This window comes from Leishmania mexicana, chromosome 7 (assembly GCF_000234665.1).
Source record: "Leishmania mexicana MHOM/GT/2001/U1103 complete genome, chromosome 7".
NCBI lineage: Eukaryota > Euglenozoa > Kinetoplastea > Trypanosomatida > Trypanosomatidae > Leishmania > Leishmania mexicana.
The window spans coordinates 222,396-245,290 of NC_018311.1; the positions used below are offsets into that span (position 1 = coordinate 222,396).

At 59.4% G+C, this 22,895-nt stretch overlaps 6 protein-coding genes across 6 annotated transcripts; all 6 read left to right on the forward strand.

The window, feature by feature from the left end:
- Positions 1–999: 999 nt before the first annotated feature.
- LMXM_07_0490 (conserved hypothetical protein) lies at positions 1,000–2,190 on the forward strand (the record flags this gene model as incomplete). Its single annotated transcript, XM_003872146.1, has 1 exon — positions 1,000–2,190. The coding sequence occupies one exon, from the start codon at positions 1,000–1,002 to the stop codon at positions 2,188–2,190; it is 1,191 nt and encodes a 396-aa protein (XP_003872195.1).
- Positions 2,191–4,385: 2,195 nt separating this feature from the next.
- LMXM_07_0500 (putative 60S ribosomal protein L7a) lies at positions 4,386–5,180 on the forward strand (the record flags this gene model as incomplete). Its single annotated transcript, XM_003872147.1, has 1 exon — positions 4,386–5,180. The coding sequence occupies one exon, from the start codon at positions 4,386–4,388 to the stop codon at positions 5,178–5,180; it is 795 nt and encodes a 264-aa protein (XP_003872196.1).
- Positions 5,181–6,367: 1,187 nt separating this feature from the next.
- On the forward strand, positions 6,368–7,267 carry LMXM_07_0510 (putative 60S ribosomal protein L7a; the record flags this gene model as incomplete). Its single annotated transcript, XM_003872148.1, has 1 exon — positions 6,368–7,267. The coding sequence occupies one exon, from the start codon at positions 6,368–6,370 to the stop codon at positions 7,265–7,267; it is 900 nt and encodes a 299-aa protein (XP_003872197.1).
- A 1,229-nt stretch (positions 7,268–8,496) lies between these two features.
- Positions 8,497–9,207, forward strand: LMXM_07_0520 (QA-SNARE protein putative; the record flags this gene model as incomplete). Its single annotated transcript, XM_003872149.1, has 1 exon — positions 8,497–9,207. The coding sequence occupies one exon, from the start codon at positions 8,497–8,499 to the stop codon at positions 9,205–9,207; it is 711 nt and encodes a 236-aa protein (XP_003872198.1).
- A 3,174-nt stretch (positions 9,208–12,381) lies between these two features.
- Positions 12,382–13,476, forward strand: LMXM_07_0530 (adp/ATP carrier-like protein; the record flags this gene model as incomplete). The annotated part of the gene is made up of 1 exon (XM_003872150.1): positions 12,382–13,476. The coding sequence occupies one exon, from the start codon at positions 12,382–12,384 to the stop codon at positions 13,474–13,476; it is 1,095 nt and encodes a 364-aa protein (XP_003872199.1).
- Positions 13,477–16,482: 3,006 nt separating this feature from the next.
- On the forward strand, positions 16,483–18,705 carry LMXM_07_0540 (conserved hypothetical protein; the record flags this gene model as incomplete). The annotated part of the gene is made up of 1 exon (XM_003872151.1): positions 16,483–18,705. One exon carries the CDS (start codon positions 16,483–16,485, stop codon positions 18,703–18,705), a length of 2,223 nt encoding a protein of 740 aa, XP_003872200.1.
- Positions 18,706–22,895: the final 4,190 nt, after the last annotated feature.

The following is a 22,895-nucleotide window of genomic DNA, read 5'->3' on the forward strand; positions in this document are numbered from 1 at the left end:
CCACACACACCGCTGAACCAGATCCTCTTTTTCGTTCCATTTGCTTTCTCCCTTTTACGCTATGGCCTACCCCCCCTCCCCTCCCCCCATACAACCCCCTGAACACATGTGTGTGCATGTGCATTCGAACTTCACACCTCCGGCTACCCACGCCGCCGCCGCCGCCAACCACACACACACACACATAATACGCACGCATACAACCCATGGAAGCGAAGGATACGTACGAGTGTGCGCTGTCGCCTTCCGCTCTTCACCCCTCTCCCCCTTCCTTGTCTTCTTTCCTCCCTCCCTCCTTTTTTGTCTGTTTCTTCTCTTCTCGCTTCACCGTCTCGCTCCCACACACGACACACCGGATCCTCTTCCTCCTCTCCACCTGTTCTCTCGCTCCTCTTGTCCTGCACGTCCTGTGTGTCGGTCTCTCTCTCTCTCCACCCACCACCCTTCTTGGTCTTGCCCCAATTTAGTGAAGCGTAGGCTGGCACCTTGCCAGTGCGTGTGTGTGTGTGTGGCGTGGTTGATTGCGCACTGTTCACACTCCCTTTCGCGCCCCACCCGCCTTGTACCTTCCAACTCTTCCATTCACCCTTTTTCTCACTCCGCACTTCTCTCCTCCTCTCCTGTTCCCTACCCCCACCCCCGCAGTTGCTGCTGGCGGTGTTGGATCTCCGATAGGGCTTGTCGTGTCCCGCTCTCTCTCTCGTACCCCTCTGTAATCTAACGACTTTTTCCATTCTTGTGACCTTCCCTCTTCGCCCCACCCGCAGCCGCCTCTTCAACCCAGCCAATCTCTCTCTCCTGTTCTGACGCGAGGCAAGGGTGAGACCAGGGTGGGGGGGGTTCAGTCATAGCGGCACGCACAGGACCCCCCCCCTACACACGGTACACCGTATCGGGAATTCGTTAATCGGCGGTCGCCGTCTTAGGAGAATCATTGGAGAAGACTACGTTGGACGCGTGGCGTGTGTGTGTTGTAGCGACCTCTTTCTTCGTTTTGCTATGCCATCCTCTGCGGCATCGTCACCCACACCAGGCGGCGCGCACCTCGATGCTTGTAGTGCTGAGCCCGCAGCCGTTTCCTCCTCGTCACCTACATCCTCCTCTAGTAGTGCGGGTTTCTCCCAGTGGTGGCAGCGTCTCTACTCTGCCCACACCTTCGCAGAGGGGCTGCGCGTGGTATTTGAAGTGGTGCCGCTGTGGGTGCCGGTCGCCGGCGTGATCACGACTGCAGGCACGTACTATGTCACCTTCCGCGTGCGTCTCTTTCTCGCGCAGTGGCGTATCGCCGAGCGTCGCCGCGCTGAGCGCAAGTACGAGCTACTTGACAATCTGCGCGGGATGAAAATCGTCCCGGTTGGAGCGGTCCACGCACTCGGCGACGACGACGACGACGATGACGACGATGAAGACGAGGAAGAGGACGAGACGGCGGTGTCGCGGCGCGACGTGGATGAGTTCCGCAGCAGCCTCGGTATTCGTCTACCCCGCGATGAGGATTTGATGGCTATTGTCGAGCGCATGCTCATGTCAGACACGCTGCCGGATGGGTGGGTGCTCTACCGCACGAGTGCTGGCATCGTTCGCTTCATGAACTTGAACACACAGGAGCTCTTCTTTTTCCCGCCTAACAAGCGCAAGGAGAAGGCCCTCATCGAGTCCGAGCTGAAGAAGCGCAACCGTGAAGCCATGGAGAGTAGGTACAACTTCTCGTACGAGGATGAGGGCATGAACTCGAGCTCCCTCTCTCCTTCTCGCTCCGACACGCAGAATTTTGAGACGTCGCACCGCTCTGCTCGCGAGGACGGTGGAACGGCAGAAGGGAGCGCTTCTCCAATCGATTTCGACGACGGCGCTGGCGCAGAGGACCCGAATGACGGCCTCAGTAGCACCTTCCGCCGCGTATTCAGCTACTTCCTGGAGCGTGAGCAGAAGAAGATCGAGCAAGGTGTCGCCCTGGCGCGGTCGTCGCGCGAAGGCTCGGTGCTCTGTGGCCCGTCGGCAGGCTCCTCCGGCGCTTTTTTGAGCGGTGGTGGTAGTGGCCAAGGAAGTGGCAGCGGTGCTGGGGGTGCCTCTGGCGCCGCAGGTGGCGGCCACGATGGGGCCACTGCATCCCACCGCACGAGCGCCTCTATGACGTACCGTGTGGTGTCCTCGAGCTCCATTCACGGCGGGCGTGTTGGGAACAATTAGAGGAGGAGGAGGAGGGGGAGGGATGGTGCGCTCCCGTCTTCTTCGTCATTCTCCTCTCATAGTGCCCGCCTCCCCCTCCCCTCCCCCCTCCCACATCGTTTCAATGGAGTGGACCGTGCTGCTCGGCAAGCAGGACGGAAGAGGGAAAAAAGGGAGGTGTGGTCGAACAGCAGACGACTTAGCCGTACACAGGTGCTGACATGACGCGCGTTGTTGATAAGGCAGTCGAGTGTTTATTTCTTCGTTTGCCCCCCTTCTCCCCCTCCGTTTTGCTACCTTGAAAACCAGTGGCTACTCCTCTCCCCTTCCCTTCCCCTATCTTCCTCTCTCCCCTCCGCTTTCCTCTGTCTGTCTGCCGGTGTGACCGTCTGGGTCGCATGTATGCGTTGTGTATGGGTCAGTTTTTTTATATTTTTGTGTGTGTGTGTGTGGTAAAGAGGAGTGCGGGAGAGGTGCGTGCGTGGGTGAGGGGGGGGGAGCAGAGGAGGGAGGGATCAGACTTGCATCTGTTCTCTCCTCTCCTTCTTTCCTTCTCTCCTTCTCTCCATCCCCACCCCCCACTTTTGCCGGTTGGGTGTCTTTCTCCTTTTTCGGAATTTCTTTTTTCGTTGGTGTGTGTGTGTGTGTGTGCGATGGGGGCGGGGGAGGGGCTGGGAGAGATGAGGGTAGGGGAGAAGGAGAAGTGGTGGGGGAAAGGAGGATAGGAGGGGGTGGGTCAGCAGCGTGAAAGCAAATGAGACGTAGAAACAGTTGCCCTCTCGTGCTGCCACAGTGAGGTGTACCCTCAAGAGTTGCGGTGCCCTTCTCTCTGTCTTCCTCAGTGGTCTGCGTTGTGGTCTCTTTTCGCCCCTCCTCCCCTCCCTTCCCTCACCCTCCCCTGCGCCCTTCTGCTTCACGCTCTGTATTCCTTCGACGCATGTGTGTCTCTCTCTTTCCCTGTGTTCTCTGCCGTTGTGCAAACACCGCGAGGGGAAGAAGAAAGAGGAGTCTGAGAGAGGGAGGAGGAGGATGGGTGATGGGGTGAGAAAGGGTGGGAGGGGGGCGGGGGCATGAGAGATGATGCAAGAGCCGAATGCCTGGGGTAGGGGTTTCACCTGCTTGTTGCTGCACACATTTCTTGCACAAGCATCTTCTCCTCCTCAGTCTCGTGCTCCACTGCTCTTTTCTTTGTTGTTGTTGTCGCTCGACTTCGCCTTCTTTCTCTCTGTGTGTTTCTCTTCTCGACGTGAGCGGTGCGGTCGATGATACTGGAAGGCGCTGCTACTGCTGCTGCGGAATGTGTGGATACGCGTGCGTATGTGGACGATGGACTACCGCTGCGACTCACTCGCCTCTTTGCATTCTTGCTCTCCCTTCTTCAGCCCTCGTTGCTCGCGCATGTGTGTGTGCGTGGGTGCCTTTGCTTGCCTATAGGTCGGCTCTCTCTCGCTCTCTATCCGCGCAAGCACGCTTGTGTATCTTCTTCCCCTTTTTGCATCGAACCCGTCATCATCTCTCACTCGGGGAGCGCCAGCCAACCGCCACCCCTCCCCACCACCACCTCCGTCTTCCTCCTCCTCTTTTTCTCCGGTGACACTGCGTCTCCGCCGCACTTGCCATCGGCGTCGCTTCGGTTTCGATCCCTTCTCCGCGTGTAACGGGGCAGCTCTAGCACTGCACACACACGAACAAAAAATCAACGAAAAAAAAGGGCAAGAGAGCAAAGGAAAAGTGCGTATTCGAACAGTGCGGTGGCTGCGATCCGGAAGACGAGTGGCCGCAGGGGAAGGCCGAGGGGGGCGGGGGGGTTGTGGTGGACTTGACGAGCGGTGGCGAAACGGGGCAAGTCGCTACGCGTCCGTGCTCTCATCTTTTTCACTTATTTTCTGCACCTCTGCTGATGCGCTTTCCCACGATGCCAGTATTCCCATCTGTTTCTGCCCTGCTTGCGCTTGCGCACACGCCTCTGGGCATGGCTGTGGGCTCATCTCCTATGGCAAACCTCCCTCCCTCTCTCATGTATTCGCTTCTCTTGGCCTGTGTGCACATCTCCTTTTCCCTTTGCCGCACTCACACGCGCGCGCCTTCATTACCGCGTTGCTCCCCGCCTTCGCATTCTCGTTTTTCTTTGGTTGTACTCACGTGTACGCCTGGGTCCTTGCGCCTCTTCTGCTCCCCTCCTCCCCAGCACATCACGACGAGCAGAAAGAAAAAGCATGCCCGGCAAGGAAGTGAAGAAGGCGACGCAGCCCGTGAAGGCCGCGTCTCCGTACAAGACGCCCGCTGTTGCGTCGCATTTCGCGGCCCGCCCGAAGAACTTCGGCATTGGCCAGGATGTGCCGTACGCGCGTGACCTGTCCCGCTTCATGCGGTGGCCGACGTTCGTGACGATGCAGCGCAAGAAGCGGGTGCTGCAGCGCCGCCTGAAGGTGCCGCCGGCGCTGAACCAGTTCACGAAGGTGCTGGACCGCGCGAGCCGAAACGAGACGCTGAAGCTGATTAAGAAGTACGCGCCGGAGACCCGCAAGGCCCGCCGCGAGCGCCTGCACAAGGTTGCCGAGGAGAAGAAGGAGAACCCGAAGAAGACGGTGTCGACGAAGGCTCCCCTGGCTGTTGTGACCGGTCTGCAGGAGGTGACGCGCGCGATCGAGAAGAAGCAGGCCCGCATGGTTGTGATCGCGAACAACGTGGACCCTGTGGAGCTCGTGCTGTGGATGCCGAACCTGTGCCGCGCGAACAAGATCCCGTACGCCATCGTGAAGGACATGGCGCGCCTTGGCGACGCGATCGGGAGGAAGACGGCGACGTGCGTTGCGATCACCGACGTGAACGCCGAGGATGAGGCGACGCTGAAGAACCTGATCCGCTCCGTGAACGCTCGCTTCCTGTCTCGCTCGGACGTGATCCGCCGCCAGTGGGGTGGTCTGCAGCTGTCTCTGCGATCTCGCGCGGAGCTGCGCAAGAAGCACGCCCGCAACGCTGGTGTGGACGCCGCGGCCATCGTTCAGTAAGGCGCTGTGCTGTCTCGGACGCGGTGACGCTGGGGTCGGTGCGTGTGTCTGCGAGCTCTGTGTGGCGGTCATGGTGCTGCAAAGGAGGCGGAGGAGGGGCGCACTCTCTCTCTCTCTGCCTTTTTTTGCGATCTCGCTGCTACGCACACGCGCGTCTGCTCGTTTCATGATGTCTTTCGTTTCTCATTTTACGTGGGCGGGAGGGGGGGCCATTTATCATCATAGAAAAGTGCGGTTTCGCGTTTTGCTGTGTCGCTGTCTGTGTCTGTGTCTGTGTCTGTGTGTGGCCCCTCCACCCCATCGTCTATTTTCTCCAACCATAACAACAAAACCGCAGCGGGTACAGGAAAGAGAACAGGGGATGCGGCAGCAGCACGCGCCGTCTCATTATGTGCCAACGGGCAGGGCAAAGGGAAAGGAGGGGCGGGGGACGGGGCAGGGATCGAGGAGTAGGGAGGCGTCAGGCTGCGGGAATGGGAGGGGGGGGAGGAGGAGGATATACGATCTGACCTGTGCTACTGCGAAAGTAGGGTGAGTCAGGCATGCGTTGTCCGACGGAAAGTAGCTGAGGTGGCTCTCACGCTTATATTTACCGGGTTTCTGCGTCTTCGTGCCCGCGCGCTTGTGTGTGTGTGTAGGCACGAGCGACTGTCTGCCCCCCCCCTGCCTCGTGGCACGCTTTCCTCGACTCGCTCGCATGCGGACGGAGAAGGTGTTGTCGAGCTCGCCAGGAGTCTCGCGCGTGTCTGCGGCCCTTCTGCTTTTGTGTGTCGGTGTCGTTGCATGTGTGTCCACAGTGGATCACCGCAACGGTCATTGCGACGGCATTGCCGCACCGCTTGTCTGCGTGTGTGTGGGTGGCTCATGCACTGTGCCCCCCCCCCCCCCCCAGACACACAGACAGATACTCCTCTTCCTCTCCTTCACTGAACCTCCCCCCATCCCCCCACCGTCCATCGGTTCTCTCCCTCTCTCTGCCTCACCGTTGCCCTCCCCTCTCATTTTCGTCCGTTTTATTGACTTCCTGCCTATCACTTCATACATGTGTATGCGCGCGCGCACACACACACACACACACACGCCATCGCTTGGCCTGTGTGCGTGTGTCTGTACGTTTCGGGTCGGGTTACTTTCTGCTTGCCTTCCACCCCTTGCACTTTCGCCTTCACCGTACCACCACCTGTGCCATGGCGTCCTTTGTACGACGTGCACCTTTCTCCCCCCTCCCACACCCCCCACACCGAAACACGCATTGTTCACGTAAACACACACAGGACGTTTGCATCTGCATCATGCCCGGCAAGGAAGTGAAGAAGGCGACGCAGCCCGTGAAGGCCGCGTCTCCGTACAAGACGCCCGCTGTTGCGTCGCATTTCGCGGCCCGCCCGAAGAACTTCGGCATTGGCCAGGATGTGCCGTACGCGCGTGACCTGTCCCGCTTCATGCGGTGGCCGACGTTCGTGACGATGCAGCGCAAGAAGCGGGTGCTGCAGCGCCGCCTGAAGGTGCCGCCGGCGCTGAACCAGTTCACGAAGGTGCTGGACCGCGCGAGCCGAAACGAGACGCTGAAGCTGATTAAGAAGTACGCGCCGGAGACCCGCAAGGCCCGCCGCGAGCGCCTGCACAAGGTTGCCGAGGAGAAGAAGGAGAACCCGAAGAAGACGGTGTCGACGAAGGCTCCCCTGGCTGTTGTGACCGGTCTGCAGGAGGTGACGCGCGCGATCGAGAAGAAGCAGGCCCGCATGGTTGTGATCGCGAACAACGTGGACCCTGTGGAGCTCGTGCTGTGGATGCCGAACCTGTGCCGCGCGAACAAGATCCCGTACGCCATCGTGAAGGACATGGCGCGCCTTGGCGACGCGATCGGGAGGAAGACGGCGACGTGCGTTGCGATCACCGACGTGAACGCCGAGGATGAGGCGACGCTGAAGAACCTGATCCGCTCCGTGAACGCTCGCTTCCTGTCTCGCTCGGACGTGATCCGCCGCCAGTGGGGTGGTCTGCAGCTGTCTCTGCGATCTCGCGCGGAGCTGCGCAAGAAGCACGCCCGCAACGCTGGTGTGGACGCCGCGGCCATCGTTCAGTAAGGCGCTGTGCTGTCTCGGACGCGGTGACGCTGGGGTCGGTGCGTGTGTCTGCGAGCTCTGTGTGGCGGTCATGGTGCGCCTTTGATCTTCTCACTTGGACGGGAGCGCAGTCCACCTCTGTCACATGACTCTCAGTCACCCGCCCGGTCACTCGGGTGCAACATGCATGCCATGAAAAAGCAGATTGTCCTCTCTCGCTTCTTTTTTTCTTTTTCGCACTTGCGTGCCCCGATGGGATGTGGTGCACCGCTCAATGCGCGCGTGTGCGTGTGTGTGCGTGTGTGCGCGTCTCCGTGTAATCGGTGCATCGATTCTTTCCGTTTTCTGAGTAACATGGATATGAGGAACAACACGAGGGGAAGCGGAAAGGGAGCGGGAGCAGCAGCACTCGGCGAGACCACTGACAGGCGCTCACTCAGTAATGAGTCGCCACACCACACACACACACACACACACAGACACTTCTGTGGTAGTGTGGCCTTCCACCAAGGCAGCTTGTGATAGAAGATGCTAGCAAGGGTCTCCGGCTTTCCCTTTCGTGTGCTGCGTGGCTTTTATCGCCTGCGCTTGCTCGTGCAATTATCTGTGTGTGTGTGTACGCTGCGCCCATGTCGCACCGCCGTGTGCACATTCCTCCGCCACCTCTCTTCCTGCAGCAGCGGGCACTCACGCACCGGCGCAGACGAATTTCCCATGCATATGCGAGCATCTCACCCGTCTACTCATTCCCTTTTTCGCCTGCTTTCATGTGCCGCCCTGCCCCCTGATTTTTTTTCCTCAACATCACCACCACCACTGCTGCCGCGGTTCATCGAGGATGGTGTGGGACGTGCTGTCTCCCCTACTCCCTCACCACCCATTACTTCTCCGCCCACTTGCAACGGCAAAAAAAACACAAACAAAAGTGCAGGAAGCCCAGCAAGCACACACGACCAAGCACTCGGACGCGTACGGACGTGCGCATTCCGCGGTCGGTCTGCCGTTCTATTCACCTGCATCTCCTCCACGGCGTGCGCTGCTTCGTTTTGAAAGGCACCCCGCTCAGTCCCGCACTTCCCAGCGCCGCCTCGGCAACAGACGGTGCGCTGGCACCACTGTAAGACGGAGGATTCGCACGCAGCGCCCTCTTTGTCCATACGGACATCACACACACACACACGTTTTGTGCGTGGACTTCTGCCTGTGCGTGGGCGATCGGCTGGGAGGGGGAGAGGGGAGTAGAGCAGACAATGGACTCGTTCGGAATAGCGCTGGACGAACTCGACGCCACCCTCGCTGCGCTCAGGCTGCAAGTCGAGATGGTGATCGTCACCGATACGCTTCCCGAGAAGAAAAAAGTAGAGATGGAGGCGCGTCCGCTGATGCGAGAGGCGCGGCAGAAGCTGGCCGCTCTGCGTGCCGAGTCCCGTCGTACCCTGGACCTGGATGCGCGGCAGGCTCATGAGAGCATCTGCAAGGATCGCGACCAGACCATCCGCAATTTCGATGCGGAGATGAAGAGCCAAATTTACCCCCGTCGCTCGGCGTCTGGGCGACCGAAGACGTACCAGGAGCAGCGTGAGGAAGAGATGATGGGCCGTGGCAGGACAGACGGCACGGGGTTCACAGACTCGAAGCAGGTGCTGGATGCGGCCATCAACGTGCAGAAGGACGCGCTTCAGTCCCTCCAGCGTACAGAGCGGTTGCAGAATGTGACGGAGGAGACGGGCAAGACAACGTTAGCGGAGCTTCAGAAGCAGACGGAGCGCATGTACCACATCGACGAGGAGCTGCAGAACTTGCAGGGCCAGATCGACCACGCCTCACGTGATTTGCGCTGGTTCTACCGTCAGCTGGCACGCGACAAGTGCTTTCTCTCGTTATTTGGGCTGTGCATTGTGGCGCTGCTGGTGCTGGTCTTTGTCTCCATCTGGACAAAGCGCATGAGGTCTAAGGGGTAAGGCGAGCAGAGCTTTCTGCGTGGACTCCTCAGGACGGCATCAGGGGGGGGGTGTATCAGCCCGGATGACCTCTGCGTGAAGCGGGATGAGATGCAAGGCGAAAAGGGACGGAACAGGGGAAAAAAGGGTAGTGGTGATGACGGCGGTGGGCTGTATTCGAGCGCATCTGCCGCTCTTGCGGGACGCCGTGTGCGTGTGCCAGCCATGCCGCTTTTTCTATCTGTGTCTCTCTCGCGTTGCATTTCGCGTTGGTGCCCATGCACACAATGCGCGCCGACTGCTTCCATATTGTGTCTTCCCTCTTGCCACGCGCCGCCCACCTTTACTCCTCGCCTTGCCGCTTTTATTTTCTCTTCCCCATAGTTGTTACGTTTTCTAGTGGTGCGTTGGGTCTCCTCGTTGCGGCTGCTACGTTTTTTTTTTTTGGGAAGAGGGAGGTGAGGGAGGGGCAAAGACTTCTTTGAGTCCCTGTCACCCTCCATCGCTTCTCGCTCGTCTCTCCCTAATTCTGTGTTTTTTTTTTTGCATTTCCTTTCAGGCGTGCGAGTCCGCGCCACTCCTCCGTCTTCGTTGGGCGGCTCGATGCCTGGGGACGCCCTTCCCCCTCCCTCCTCCTCCCTCTTGGTGACTTCGTCTCGTCGGAGAAATTATGATTATTTTTCTCTGTGCTGTGTCTCGTTGCTTGCGCTCCCACATGCACACGCACGGACGCGTATACATGCACGCATACATATGTATGGCTTTGCTAATACTTGTCCTCCTCATCTCTGGCCTTGCGGCCTCTCCCGAGATGCGGCGAAGATGGAGATGGGGGAAGGCATGCACGTGTGTGTGTGTGTGGACAGATGCACCTATGCATGTGGACGTGTGTGCGTAGGTGATGTGGATGCTTCTGGTGCCTGTGCCTGTGCCCGTGTGTGTGTGCATGTAGTCCACGCTTGCGGGCTGAAGAAGAAAAGCGAAGATCGAGCCCAAGTATGACGAAGGATTGGCCCGTGGCTGCTACATGTACGCAGACGCCCACGCAAGGGCACATGCCTGGGCGAATGGGTGCAAGACGGGGGGGACGAGAGCGCTTGAGCACGCGCCGGCTTCAAGTTACCCCTGTCATTGTCTCTCATCCGCCGTGCTACAGGACCGTCTCAGGTCGACGCAGATGAAGGTAGATGCCAGTGCCTCCGGCGTGCACGGGTGTGTGTCGCATGACGTGTGCCAGGTCGTGCTCACATAGAGCGATCGCTCTCTCTTTCGCCCAGTTTCTGTCACTTCGACGCTTCACTGGTGTACTCGCGTGCCACGATGCAAGTGGCGCGATCAATCTGCTTGACCGCGGCGGGAGGTAAGAGGGAGCGCTTCAGGACCGGAGGGTCTTACTGCCTACTCGGCGTGGTGTGCGGCGAGGTGTCTCTGATCAATGGGAGAGGAGAGCGAGGGATGGAGAGAGCGAGCTCAAGGGGACGCGGTGTGTCGCATCACGGACAATACGTGGTCACTTGACTCTCTCTCCGGCCCCTTCGTCTTGCATTGAAGGGGTCGTCATCTATTACGCAGGAGAAAAAAGCAGTAGATATATATATATATATATATGTATGCTCGTGTTTGTGTGCATGTGTGTGTGTCATTCCTCCGCATACTGGCCAAGCCACACAATACCGCACCTCTCACTTTTTCTTCTTCTCGTCCTTCCTCTCACGTTGCTTTCTGGCATTCTTTGGATGGACTGCACTGCACACGTTTCCTCCTCCCTGGTTGAGGTCGGGATGCGTGCTGAGTGCACACCCGCACACACGCGCCCCTTCCCCCGCGCATCGTTGGTCGACTGTCCGTCTGCATCTTCTCTGCTCTCGTTTCTTTTTTTTTTTTTGCGAAAGCGCCTTTGCGCGTCCACCGCCCCAGGTAGTGTCCCTCCACAACCTTCTCTCTCCCCTCTCCCCTCTCCCCTCTCCACCCACTTCACACATCCCTCTTCCCTCGCGTCTTCTCCTTTTACCAGTACGCACATCATCTTTTTTGTCCTTGCTTGCCTCCGTTACGTTTCACGGCATTGGCAGGCACTTCTTCACATCTACAAGCACCCACGCACCCACGCACGTACACACACAAACACACACACACACAGACGGTCTTACGAGTACGCGTAGACGCTCCGGCGTGGGCATGGACGTTGTTGCCTTGGCCTATTCTTATCTCTCCTTTCTCCTTTCGTTCCTTTCTCCTCTTCCTCACAGGTACATCTAAGCTGCATCCTCGTGCACACGCACACACACAGACACACATCACCCACGCGCTGGTTCTCTCCCCCTCCCTCCCTCTGCTTGTAACCTCACCCCCCCTCCCCCTCCCCCCTCCCCATCCGCGTTGTTCGTTATTTTATCCCCCTTTTTTGTTCTTTCTACGAGCGTTGCTCGTTCTCCTTTCGTCACTCGCGCATTTCCCCTTAGGGGCGTGGAGGAGGGATACGCCGTGCGCGTGTGCGTGGCTCTCGGTCTTTTTTTTTTGTTTCGGCAAGGAAAGGAAAAGGCAGGAGGGAGGGAGAGGAGAGGGGAGAGGGCCAAAGGGGTGAAGACACTTGCATCTGGGGCGTTGGCTGTGCCGCGTTTTGGGATACCGGTCTACCGCGTTTTCCTCTGCCACTCTTTCTCTCTCCTACACTCGATCATCACGCACCAGCAGCATCTCTATTACAAAATACATACCCGCGCACGCGTCCTCGACGTTGTCGACGCAAGCACGTGCACCCCGCGAGGGCTGCTGGCGTTGTCAGCGCGGTCTTTGAAGTGAGCAAGTTGCAGGCCCATCAGATTGGCGACGTGCTCATCCTTCCGGCAGTGCGCGTGTACTTGTGTGTACATGTGTGTGTGCTTCCTTTTTTTCTTCTTTCGTTTTTCTTTTTCACGGGTGTGTCTGTGCGAGGCACGACTGCGCTGCGCTTCGTTGGCTTGCAGTCCGGCGCGAATCGCTGGCTGCTCGTGTACCTCTCTCGACTCTCTGTCTGTCTCTGCGTGTGCGTGTGCGTGTGTGTGCTTCTTGAGACTTTACAAGCGTGCCTCCTCTCCCTCCCCACCCTCACACCACCCTCCTTCACACACACACACACACACACACACACAACCGTCCAGGGGAAGACGAGCGAGAGCGTCTTTTGTGTTTCTGCACCCTTTTCATCGTCTAGCCATGCCAACCAGTAGCGTCGCCGCCCAGGGCAGCAGTAGTGGTAGCGGCGGCGGCTCTGCGTACAGGGCTGGGGAGAGGTCTTCCGCGTCATCCTCCTCGTCTCATGACGGGACTTTGGAGACTGACCACGCCGGACCATCGTATTCGTCACCGTCGCGCGGGTTGGCATCGCAGGACGGCGATCAGCAGCGCCCCTATGAAGACGATGATTCAACGCTCATTTCTGTGGAGTATATCCAGCGGCTTTGGCTCATGCGAGCAATCAGCCGCACTGTGCTCGCCCCGCTCGAGCGCGTGAAGTACGTCATGCAGTGCCAAAAGGAGCTCCAACGCGCAGGTGTCCTTCAGTGCGAGTTCAAGACCGTGTGGTCCTGTGTGCGCTACCTGAAGCACATGGAGGGGGCGCGGAGCTTCTGGCGCGGCAACCTCATCCAGGTGGTCTCGCTTCTGCCTATACTGCTCGCGCAGATATTTGTTGCGTACCCAACACAATCGTTCATCTTCAACTCCTGTGTGGCGCATTCCGTAGCGGGCTACACGGCGGCCAGCTACGCCGCCCTTCTCGGGGGTGCACTAGCGGCCACTGCGGTGAGCTACCCCCTGGAGTACGCGCGGTTTCGTCTCGCCGTCGATGTCAAGTCCCACGTCGGCGCCCCGTACCAGTTCCGCAACAGCTTTGTGTTCTTCTCCCATCCCGTGATGAGCGAATGCCCCCACTTCCTCTACCGCGGCCTCACTCTTTTTATCTTCGGCAGCGTTGTTTACCAGTCTCTGCAGAGTGTTCTGCTGAACCTCGTGGCGCCGTACGTACCGCCAGACGAGGAAGGCAGCGGTTGGACCCCGGCGATTATACAAACAGTGTGTGGTTTGGCGGTATCTGGCACGACAACCCTGTGTCTTCATCCGGTGGACCTAGTGCGCCATCGCATGATGGTCGCCGTTATGGAGGACCGGCTGCGGTACTCATCCACCATGAAGTGTGTGGCCCGCATCGCGCAAAAGGAGGGTGTCCGTGGCTTCTTTCGTGGCGGGACCGTTACTCTGACGAAGATGATAGCGGCGACGGGGCTTGTCTTGGCGGGGCTGCCGTACTAGATGCATCCCGTTTTCTCTCTCTGGGCCTTGTATATGTGTATGTGTGTGTGTGTGTGCATGCGTGCGTCCCTGTGTGACAATGCAGGCGGTATGTCGATGTATGCTTGTGTGGGAGGGCGGAGGCAGGCGGCGGGGGAGGGGGAAGAGGTAGTATGGGGGCAATCAACTCCCTTCCCCCCTCCTTCGTTGGCTTTCGCGATAGTGTGTGGTGGCGTGGCATGCGCACGCGCACGCGCCCAAACACCAGGACTCAGAGATATGCTATTCTGAGGGAAGGGGCGAGGGAGCACTTCTCCTTCTCGCTCTTTTCTTTGCTGGTATCGTCGCTCGTTGCTTCACACAGCTTTACACCGTGGCAACGGGCACGCGGACGCACGAAGACGTCTGCGGTTGATGCGAGGCGTGCCGTTTCCTCGCCTCTTCTGTTCATATTTTAGTTTGGCGTTGTTCACATTTCTCGTTTTCTGTTTTCCCTTTTTCGCGTGTGTGCGTCCCCCCCGTCCGTCCCTTTTCTTCTTGGGGTGTGGCTCGAGAGGCTCGGCGGATGATAATGTCCATGGGGTTGGCGGCGGCGGCTGCACGTGGTGGGTGGGAGAGGTGTGCCGGGAGGATTGGATGGCTTGATAGACAACACTTTTCGTTGGGGTGCGTGGGCGTTGGCGGATAGGGAGAGAGGGAGAGCGTCGTAGCTGTGATTGGCGCGCGTCTCTGTGAGCGCGCGCGTTTAGGTGCGTACGGGTTCTCGTACTACTCCACAATCACCGACATGGATGTAGCGAGCAACTCGATGGCGCACGCGCACACACACAAACACGTTGTCCCCCTACCCACACGCCTACACACCCTCACTGTCGCCGCTGCTTCGCGTGTCTTCTCTCCGGTTAAACTCCTTTTCTTCGACCTGTTCATGCTGCCGTAGAACATGAGTCCAACACCACATGACCTCCCCCTACTCCACCTTCTCACAGGCCCCACATCGCGTGGCGTGGAGCAGCGGAAGACACAAGTTTGGGCAATGCGCCGACCTAGTCGTCGCAGAGCACGGCCACCGCCTCGTACTCAACCTACCCCCTGTGTTGCAGGCTCGCCTCACAGTCGCGTCCATTATGCTGCTGGAAACGTAGCGCATCCCTCTCGGGGCAGCACGCAGGCTCCTCACACCTCTGTAGGCTGCATGAGGGTCGGGTGGGATACGCTGGAGACACTCTGGCACTTTGCCCGTCACATGGGTCTCACAGACGCCTTCACTGCCGCAGCTCGCTCAGACGCATCGCACCGTCCACGACCTGACCACCGGCATCAGCAGGGATGCATCGCTCTTGACCTCCCCCTACGTCGTAGGTGCTTGGCCCTGTCGCCACCGAAAAGTGGTTCGGCGTTTGGCAGGGCATAGAGGGAGGGAGGGGAGGGGGTGGGTGGGGGCTGCCTGACTTCCTCACACAGGGGGGGGGCACTGGCGCCTGAGTTGCCACGCGCGGAGGCGTCCCCCCTCCCTTCAACGTTACCCGGGTCTCTTTTTAAGCTCGAACAACGCAAGAGGACCGTCACGAATGTACACCAAACGATAGAAAACTCGGGTGTGTGGGGGGGAGGGGGCGGAAGGGGAAAGGCCACCTTGGCCATGATGGTGGGTGGTGTTCCTGCACAGTAATTTGCGTGCCTCCACCTCCACCAGCTCTCATCGAGTATCGCTTATCGTACAGCGCGTCTTTGTGTGTGTGTGTAATGGCACGCAGGGCGACGATGGCGTGTTCGACTCCAAAGGTCGAACTGGAACGCTCGCACTTGCACGTGTCGCCGATGGATCTGTGCTTCCGCGGCGCGCACACGCAGTTGCGTGAAGCTGCATCTCTGGTGACCCTCGTGACAGGGCGAAGCTCGCAGCGTGTCTTGTTCACGTTGTTGTCATGCTTGTGCTTTCCTGCAATGCCAAGTCTTTGCCGCTCTACTCCCCCTGCGAACCCATCTTCCTCACCTCCCCCTCTATCGTTCGTACATCACTGTGCGTTGTGGTCGGTCGTGTTGCAGTACAACCCCAAAAGCCGCCGCCCCTCCCTGGACTCTTACACATCTCTGTGAGCGGGTGAGAGCGCACCGCCGAGGGGACTGCCGCAACGTTTCGTTGTCCATCGGGACACACCCGCACACACCAGCACATAGACTTGTAAGCGGTGAAGCACACACGCACGCTGCTCCATACATTAGATTTACCGAAAGACGCCGTGTGCTGTGCAGCACTGCACCGCTCTCCGCGTCATGCCCGTCGCAGCGAATGTGTCTGTGTCGGACTCCATCGCCTACTTGCAGGACTTTGTCAATCAGTCTGGCCGCTCCACACGCAAAGGGCCGCCGCAGGAAGCAGTCGACACTGCCTGTCCAGCGTTACGCGGCCCGTCTGCCACGGAGCGCGGTTCTCCATCGAACATATCAATGCTGAGCAACCAAGGCGATCATGCACTGCTGCTCGGCGCCCGCCGAAGTGTTCGACGAGGCAGCGTAGGCGAGGACAGACACACGAGCTTTGGCGCAGGCGATACGTACTCTTCGATCCGCCACCTCGGCAGCCGTAAACCTTCTGCACACAGCGCGAACGATGCGCGGAACGACGGTATTCTGAACGGCACGCCGCTTTTCCAGCACTCGCTGGCGTTGGGGACGTTGGCCAGCGTCGGCCACTCGCCGTACATCCGCGAAGCTGCCTCTGTGAGTCGCAACAGAGCCGATTCGAGTTATCTGGCTTCTTTTTTCGACGACAGCAACACTTCGAGAGGCGCTGCGTCGGCTGTACATGCAGCAACCTCATCTGGGACAATGTTCCGCTACGGGAAGAACTCTGCCGCGCCGCCCTCCTTGCCCACCAGCCGAAAGTCGTACACGTACGCCGGTGGAGCGCTGGGTGGCGGGTGGGCAGCGTCGGCGCCGCCGTCCGCGTCAAGATGGGAGCCGTCCCGCGCCTCATCTTTCCCGTTCACGTCGCCGTACGGTCGCATGGCTACCGGGGCGACAATGACAACGCCAGCCCCACGTGGGTGGCGGCACTCGTCCGCACCGCCACCTTCCGTCTCTCGTCGCGGGCCGTCGTCGTCGTCGCTACTGTGGGGGTGGGGAGACAGCAGCGGTGAGGACACCCATCGTGGCGTTGCCACAGCCTCCACAGATGCCGCGACAGCAGCATCGCCGTCACCGTATGAGCCGTGCGGGGGGAGAGACACGCGTGTGTGGGAGGCGGACTCTGCACGCGACTCTTATGTGAACAGCGCCTATGCGTCGCGTCCAGTGCCGTCAGTGCTGTCGGCGTCCCATTCACCTCTCGCGGCCCCCGCGCCGCGCCGCGACACCGCCTACGAAGAGGTGAGGGAGGATCAGAGCTCACAGTCGTGGCGCCAGCCGCTGCGACGCCCACCGCTGGCACCGTCGTCTCCATGCGCTGGCTCGACAACCACGCCGCTGACCGTTTCTGCTGACCGTGCCCTGCATCATGTCGAGCCAGTTGAAGTCGTCAGCTGCCACAACGCCGACGAGCACGCAGCCAACGTCCACCGCATCGCACACTACCTAAAGAACTACTACGCCAGGGAGGCGGGAGAGATGGAGCGCGGTGTAGAGTCGTTGAGTGCCGAGGACGTGGCCGGGCTGGCGCAGTGCTTTTACATCGACCTCTACCGTACAGTGCGGCAGGCGCGGCGGGAGGCAGGGATGGAGACGTCGTCCTTCCTGGTCGAAGACCCGGCGGAGAACGTCATTGCGAGCGTCGCACCAGTGCCGCCGCAGCGGGAGCGACACGGCAGTGACACACCGAAGCAGCAGCAGCAGCAGCGCGCCACCACATCCGGTGCTCAAAATCGGCTAGCGAGCAGCAGGGCGACCTCCGATACGGGACCGACCTACCACGCGCCGAATGCCCAGCTCGCCTTCAGCGGTGGTGGCACGCACCCAGTCCAGATCATTACGGCTCGGGTGCCAGCCTTTCGCAACGACGACATCACCGCGGGCGACGGGTCCTCCGCGCTGGACCGTCTCAGGCCATCAGCTGCGTCGTCTGTGTCACCTATCGCCTCTAGCACGGCGTCTGCGTCGCGCGCTCACGAGGAGGCTCGCGTTCGTGTCAGTCCTGCGGGCCCGGCCGCCGTTGGTTCTGGTGCGCTGCCGCACGACTTAGACAACGAAAACACCGAGACCGTCTTCTCTTCGGCGCAGGCGGCCACGCCATCGCCGCCATATCAACATCTGCACCGCTCTGTCAACACCGCGGGAGCAGCGCCGTCGTGTGGAGCGGTGCAGCCCCACCCGTCGTCGTCTTTTCAACCGCATGTGGTCTTTGGGGTATCACAGCACCGTCCTTTTTCGGCGCCGAACGGGTTTGTTGCGGCGCCGGCGGAGCCCTCGTCGTTGCCTCGGCTCAATCACAGCCAAGGTGACACGAACAACCGTGGACACCACCACCGCCATGGGCGGCAAGATGCGTCCCTGCACACTCGTGGGCGTCATGTGCACATGCGAGACGGGTACGTGGACAGCAGCAGCAGCAGCTCGGGCGAAGGCGGTGACCACGGTGGTGAGACGGGGAGGTGCGACGGCCGTAGCGACCGTGGCGGCGGTGCAGGCCGAGAGAAACTCGCGACATCTCAGCCGTCAAGCGGCATTGTCAAGCGACCTCTTAAAGATCTCATGCCGCTCTTGCGCTCTCGGGGCACTCTCGCTGTCAAGCACATCCACAGCAGTCGCCGACCGCACCTACGCCTCTTCCAGATTCTCGACTGCATGGACACATACTGTGGCAGCGAGGTCCTCATGCCGCACTTCACCTGGGCGACGCCGGCGGAGGCGCACCAACACGATCGACTGCCACATGCAAGGCGGTCGAAGCACGGGGCCCCGCTGCCGACGGGGGTCTCCCTTTCCCAGGAGGAGGTGCCGTACGAAACGGCGCTGAACCTCATCCACCTGGAGGCCGTGTACGTTGGCGCTGGACACGGCATCGCTGAGACGTACATGACACTGTTCCGTCGTGCCAAGTGTGGTGTCAACAGTTGCGGCAGCGATTCCCCTGTCGACGGTGGTGCAGCGGTGGTCGATCACGGAGGACGTCCCGTGGCAAACGGCATGTGCGCCGTCTTCGTCTTCGCATCCCGACCGGTGGCGGTGTCCTTTTTGTGCGAGAACGACCGGCAGGCGTGGGTGGGTGCCATGATGGGTGTGGTGGAGCGCAACCGCACCTTGACGGCGTGACCGGCAGTCCAGCATGAAGAGCGCGGTGGAACAGGCCCCTTGTGAGATGGACGACTCTGGCACACGGAGGTTGTGTGGGCGTGAGTCGTGACGGTGCGGGACGTCCGCGTTTCGTTTTTTTTTCTTTTGCCCGTGGGTGTGTGCTGTACGCCAGTGGTGGTGCTGGTGGTGGTGGTGGTGGTGGTGGTGGTGTCTCCTCCATCTCTTTCCTTTTATGCGTGGGACGTGCTCGCAGTTTTTTTTTGTTTGGGCACTTCCTCAGTGTTCCTGTTTTTTCTTTCTCGCGCTCCTCGGTGCGTGCGTGTGTGTCTTCGCCGAGCAGATGCGTGCGCGCACACCGTACGCACACACACACACACACACACGCACGCACGCGCACACCCACGAGTATACACGAATCTCGTGCAGGCTCTTCCTGCTTCCCAATGCGTGGATCGCTCCCTATTTCTTTGCTTGGCTTTTGGGTTACATGTATTACCTGTTGGGGATTGCTGGATCTGAACGATCGATGTGCTTGCGGTGTACGCCCCAGAGAGACAACGGCACACACGCCGACACATGGGTACACCGGACACGAGCTCACACGGCTGCAGGCGCGCGCGCGGCGGCGGCGGGGGGAGGAGGAGGGTGAGGTGAGCTGAGGTGGACAGGTATAGGCTTTTAATCCGCTGGTGCGCACTCCTTGGGGGTTGTGTGTCTATCCCCCTCGTAGCTTGCGTGTGGCTCGTCATGTGCACTATGGGTTTTTGGGCACATGGGGGACGGACAGCAAAGACGTGGTCAGACTCCATGCGCGTGCCCACCAGCCTTTGGCCCTCCCTCCCCCTCTTCCTACTCCTCCTCCTCTCTCCTCCCTCCCTCTCTCCTCCAGAGCGATGTCTTCGTCATCCTGTGCTAGCACAGGTCCGGGGCTCTCTCCGACGCCGCTTCCTCGCATCTTGCGCCTCCGACCGACGTGCCGCTACGGCGTCTCTCTTTCCTCTCTCTCCCCAACTTGTTTTTGTTTCGTCGTCGTTGTGTTCGCCGTGACACACGGAGACCCACCAAAGTACGAACCAAGGGCAAGCAGAGAGCATGCGCCCCCTTGTGTCTTCCTCACGGACGCATGCCAACGCACAAGCACGCCTCCCCCCTCCCCTCCCCCTCTTAGCTCTCAGAGAAGATGCCACAAGAACCACCGGGAGTATTGACATCCCCGGTACACGAGCACATAGACACCTCCCAAATCTCGACCCTCCCCACCCCCCTCTCACCACCTGTACCACTGCACATGGCGCTCTTTCCTATTCGTTTTTTTTTTGTTCTTCAGCTCACATGTCTCTTCCTCACGATCAAGGCCACCCCAACGTGGTATCTTCGGGTGGGACCACTCGTTGTGGGCAGGCGAAAAAGCCTGCAGCCTGCCCCCCCCCCCCAGTGCTGCTGCCGACTCTTCGTGTTTCCTGTCGGGTCTGAGCTGGCGCTGTGCCGGGCAGCCCCGCGGTCAGGATCACGCCTTGACGGGCCCAGTAGGAATTCCACCCACGATGCAACAAATGTGCGCATCCGCCCGCTTCTTTTTCCGTGCCCGTTTCTCTTTCCGCGGCGTTGCGCCGATGCCGGACGTGCCCATGGACCACCGCCGGTGCGATGCGCGCCGCCGCCGCCATGGGGCCAATGACGCCAAAACGTTGCTGACGGGCCCGATGCTCATGGCATAGCCCCTGGCGCAACAGAGATAAAGGGGCTGTCGTTGGATGCGTCTGTGTGTTGACGTGCTCGTGATGGAATGGATGCGTTGGGCAAACAATTCATTTCTCTCCCGCTCCACCAACTCTCACTCCTCCTCTTCCTCGTCTCCCTCTCTCGTCCACAGCTCACGCCCACTCACTCGACCTACCTACCTGGCCTCCATACTCGCCAAACCGAGTACCTGCCCCCTCCCCCTAATCCCCACGACGCCTTCCGTTCTATCTAGACACCCTCCGTGCGCGCTGCCGACGACGCGGGCTCGATTGTTTGTTTGTTTTTTTTCCGTTTGCTGCACTCTAAGCAGCACACGGCCCTGCACGTACGGTGCGGGCGTGTGTGTCCGTGGAGTTGTATCAAGCGCCATCTCCGTGTACCCCTGCAGCCTTTGCTTGCTCGCTGTGCCTGTGGGTCACTGTCTTTCCTGGGTGCCATTTGACCAGCTGCTGTGCGGCGGCTGGTTATCTGCTTCGATCACTCTCCGTCTATGCATCATCGTCGTGCACATTTGGCGAGAGGCGGGCAGGTACACACACGGGCACACACACACACACACACACAGACACTCGGGCACACGCAGACAGGGAAGGCCTCTCGCGCTCGTGACCTCGTGTGTCTGAGAAAGGACGTGTGTCTGTGCGTGTGGGGTGGGGCATGCGTGTGTCGCACCATTGCGGCAACGCACCAACACGCGAACCTCGCGCCATCAACGCAAGCGTGCGAGGAGAGCAAGAAGGGCTCAAACACGGTTCGCAGAGAAGCGCGAGACCGGAGGAGCAAGGGAGAGCTACGGCGTGACTGAGCTCTCTCTCTTCGTCTATCTGTCTGCCTCTCCTCCCCTTGTTCTGCCGCCCTTCTCCACGAGGACGATTCGAAGGCAACGACAGCAGAAACGGGGACGATCGGAAGCCATACAGAGCCACACGTGCACGCACACACACATACACACGGACTCACGTATATATATATATATAATCCATACACGGCGTCTGCGTCAACAGTATCATTGACGTGAAAAAAAAGATCGCTTCGTACATATTTGTTTTATTATATTATATATATATTCTTTTGTCGTTGTCGTCGTCGTCTCTCCCCTTTCCTTTCTTCGCGGTAGTCATCGCGAACCATCATCATCCACTTTTGTCTTTCACCTCGCGTTCCCTTGTACAGTGCATCGTGTGTCTCTACCTCTCTGTGCGTGTGCGTCTCTGTGCCCTCCTTTTCCTCCTTTGTTCGCGTCTCTGTGTCGTTCGTTGGTGGAAGGGGGGGGGAGAGAACGGGGCACTGTTGCTCTCTCACACGTATGTTTGCAACAGGCACCGCCACCACCGCCTTCTCGCTCTCGCTCTCTCCCCGTCTACGCTTTGCCCCTCCCCCCCTGCTGCCACCTTTTGGTCTCCTCTGTCTCGTACTATTTAAACATACTGCTGTGCTTGTTGGAGCGGTGGAGGGCGAGGTCACACGTGCGTTCTCGCGTCTGCGTGCGTGTCTGCCACTCGTGCCGTTCGCTTACCCACGCACCTGCAGAGGGAGAAGGCCTACCACCCTCCCCCCACCCCCTGTGCTTTCGTGCCCAGAGGAGTTGCCTTTCGCCGCGTGGGGTCTCTTCGCTCGTGTTTTTTTTTTCCTGTCAAAGGGGCAGAAGAAGAGTACATCGCGAAGGACAAAAAGAAAAAAAAAAACATAATCGAAAGACCTGGAGCCATCCGGAGGATATGCACATTCACCTATATATGTAAACAAGGGTGTTGCTTTCTGGCTGGTACCTGTCCTTCTCACGTCGTGTCTCTCTCTCTCCCTCCCTCCCTCCCTCGCCGCGTGTGCGACGTGTCTGTCGCTTGTATTGTGCCGCTTTTTCTCTGCCGTCATCTCTCCTCGTTGTGTTTCGCCGTCACCGTCGCCGTCGCCCTTTTTTCCCTCTCTTCACGTTTGTTATTGTGCTTTTCCGGCTCTTGAACCTGCTTCTGTTGTGTGGTGTCGTGGCGTCTCTCGTCTCCCTCTCTCTCCTGTCTGTCTTTACTCGTGCACCACTCTGTTGCCCCCCCTCTCTCTCTTCTTCGTCCCCCCTCCCGTCCCTAACCACCTCGTGTGTGTCCGTCTTCCGCTCTCTCTCTCTCGTGCTTTTTTTTTACGCTGCTTGCCTTTCCAAAAGTCGCCTTGGCGGAGCGAGTACAGAGAATAAGGCACACACACACACACACACACACATCCCTCCCCCTCTCGCTCGTTGCCTCCCTCATCTTCTCCGATTGAATGCCTGTTCCCTTGCTTCGCTGGGTTGGTTTGGCTCGCGTGTCTCTCTATCGGCGTTTCTTTCCCCCCCCCCATCGTTTTTCTGTGTTCCAGATTTGTCTTACGCACTCCTTCGCTTTTCTGGCTCGTTTTTCGTCTCGGTTGTGTGTCGGTGTATGGCACCCCCCTCCCCCTCTCTCCCTCTCCTTCCCCCTCTCCCCCTCTCTCCC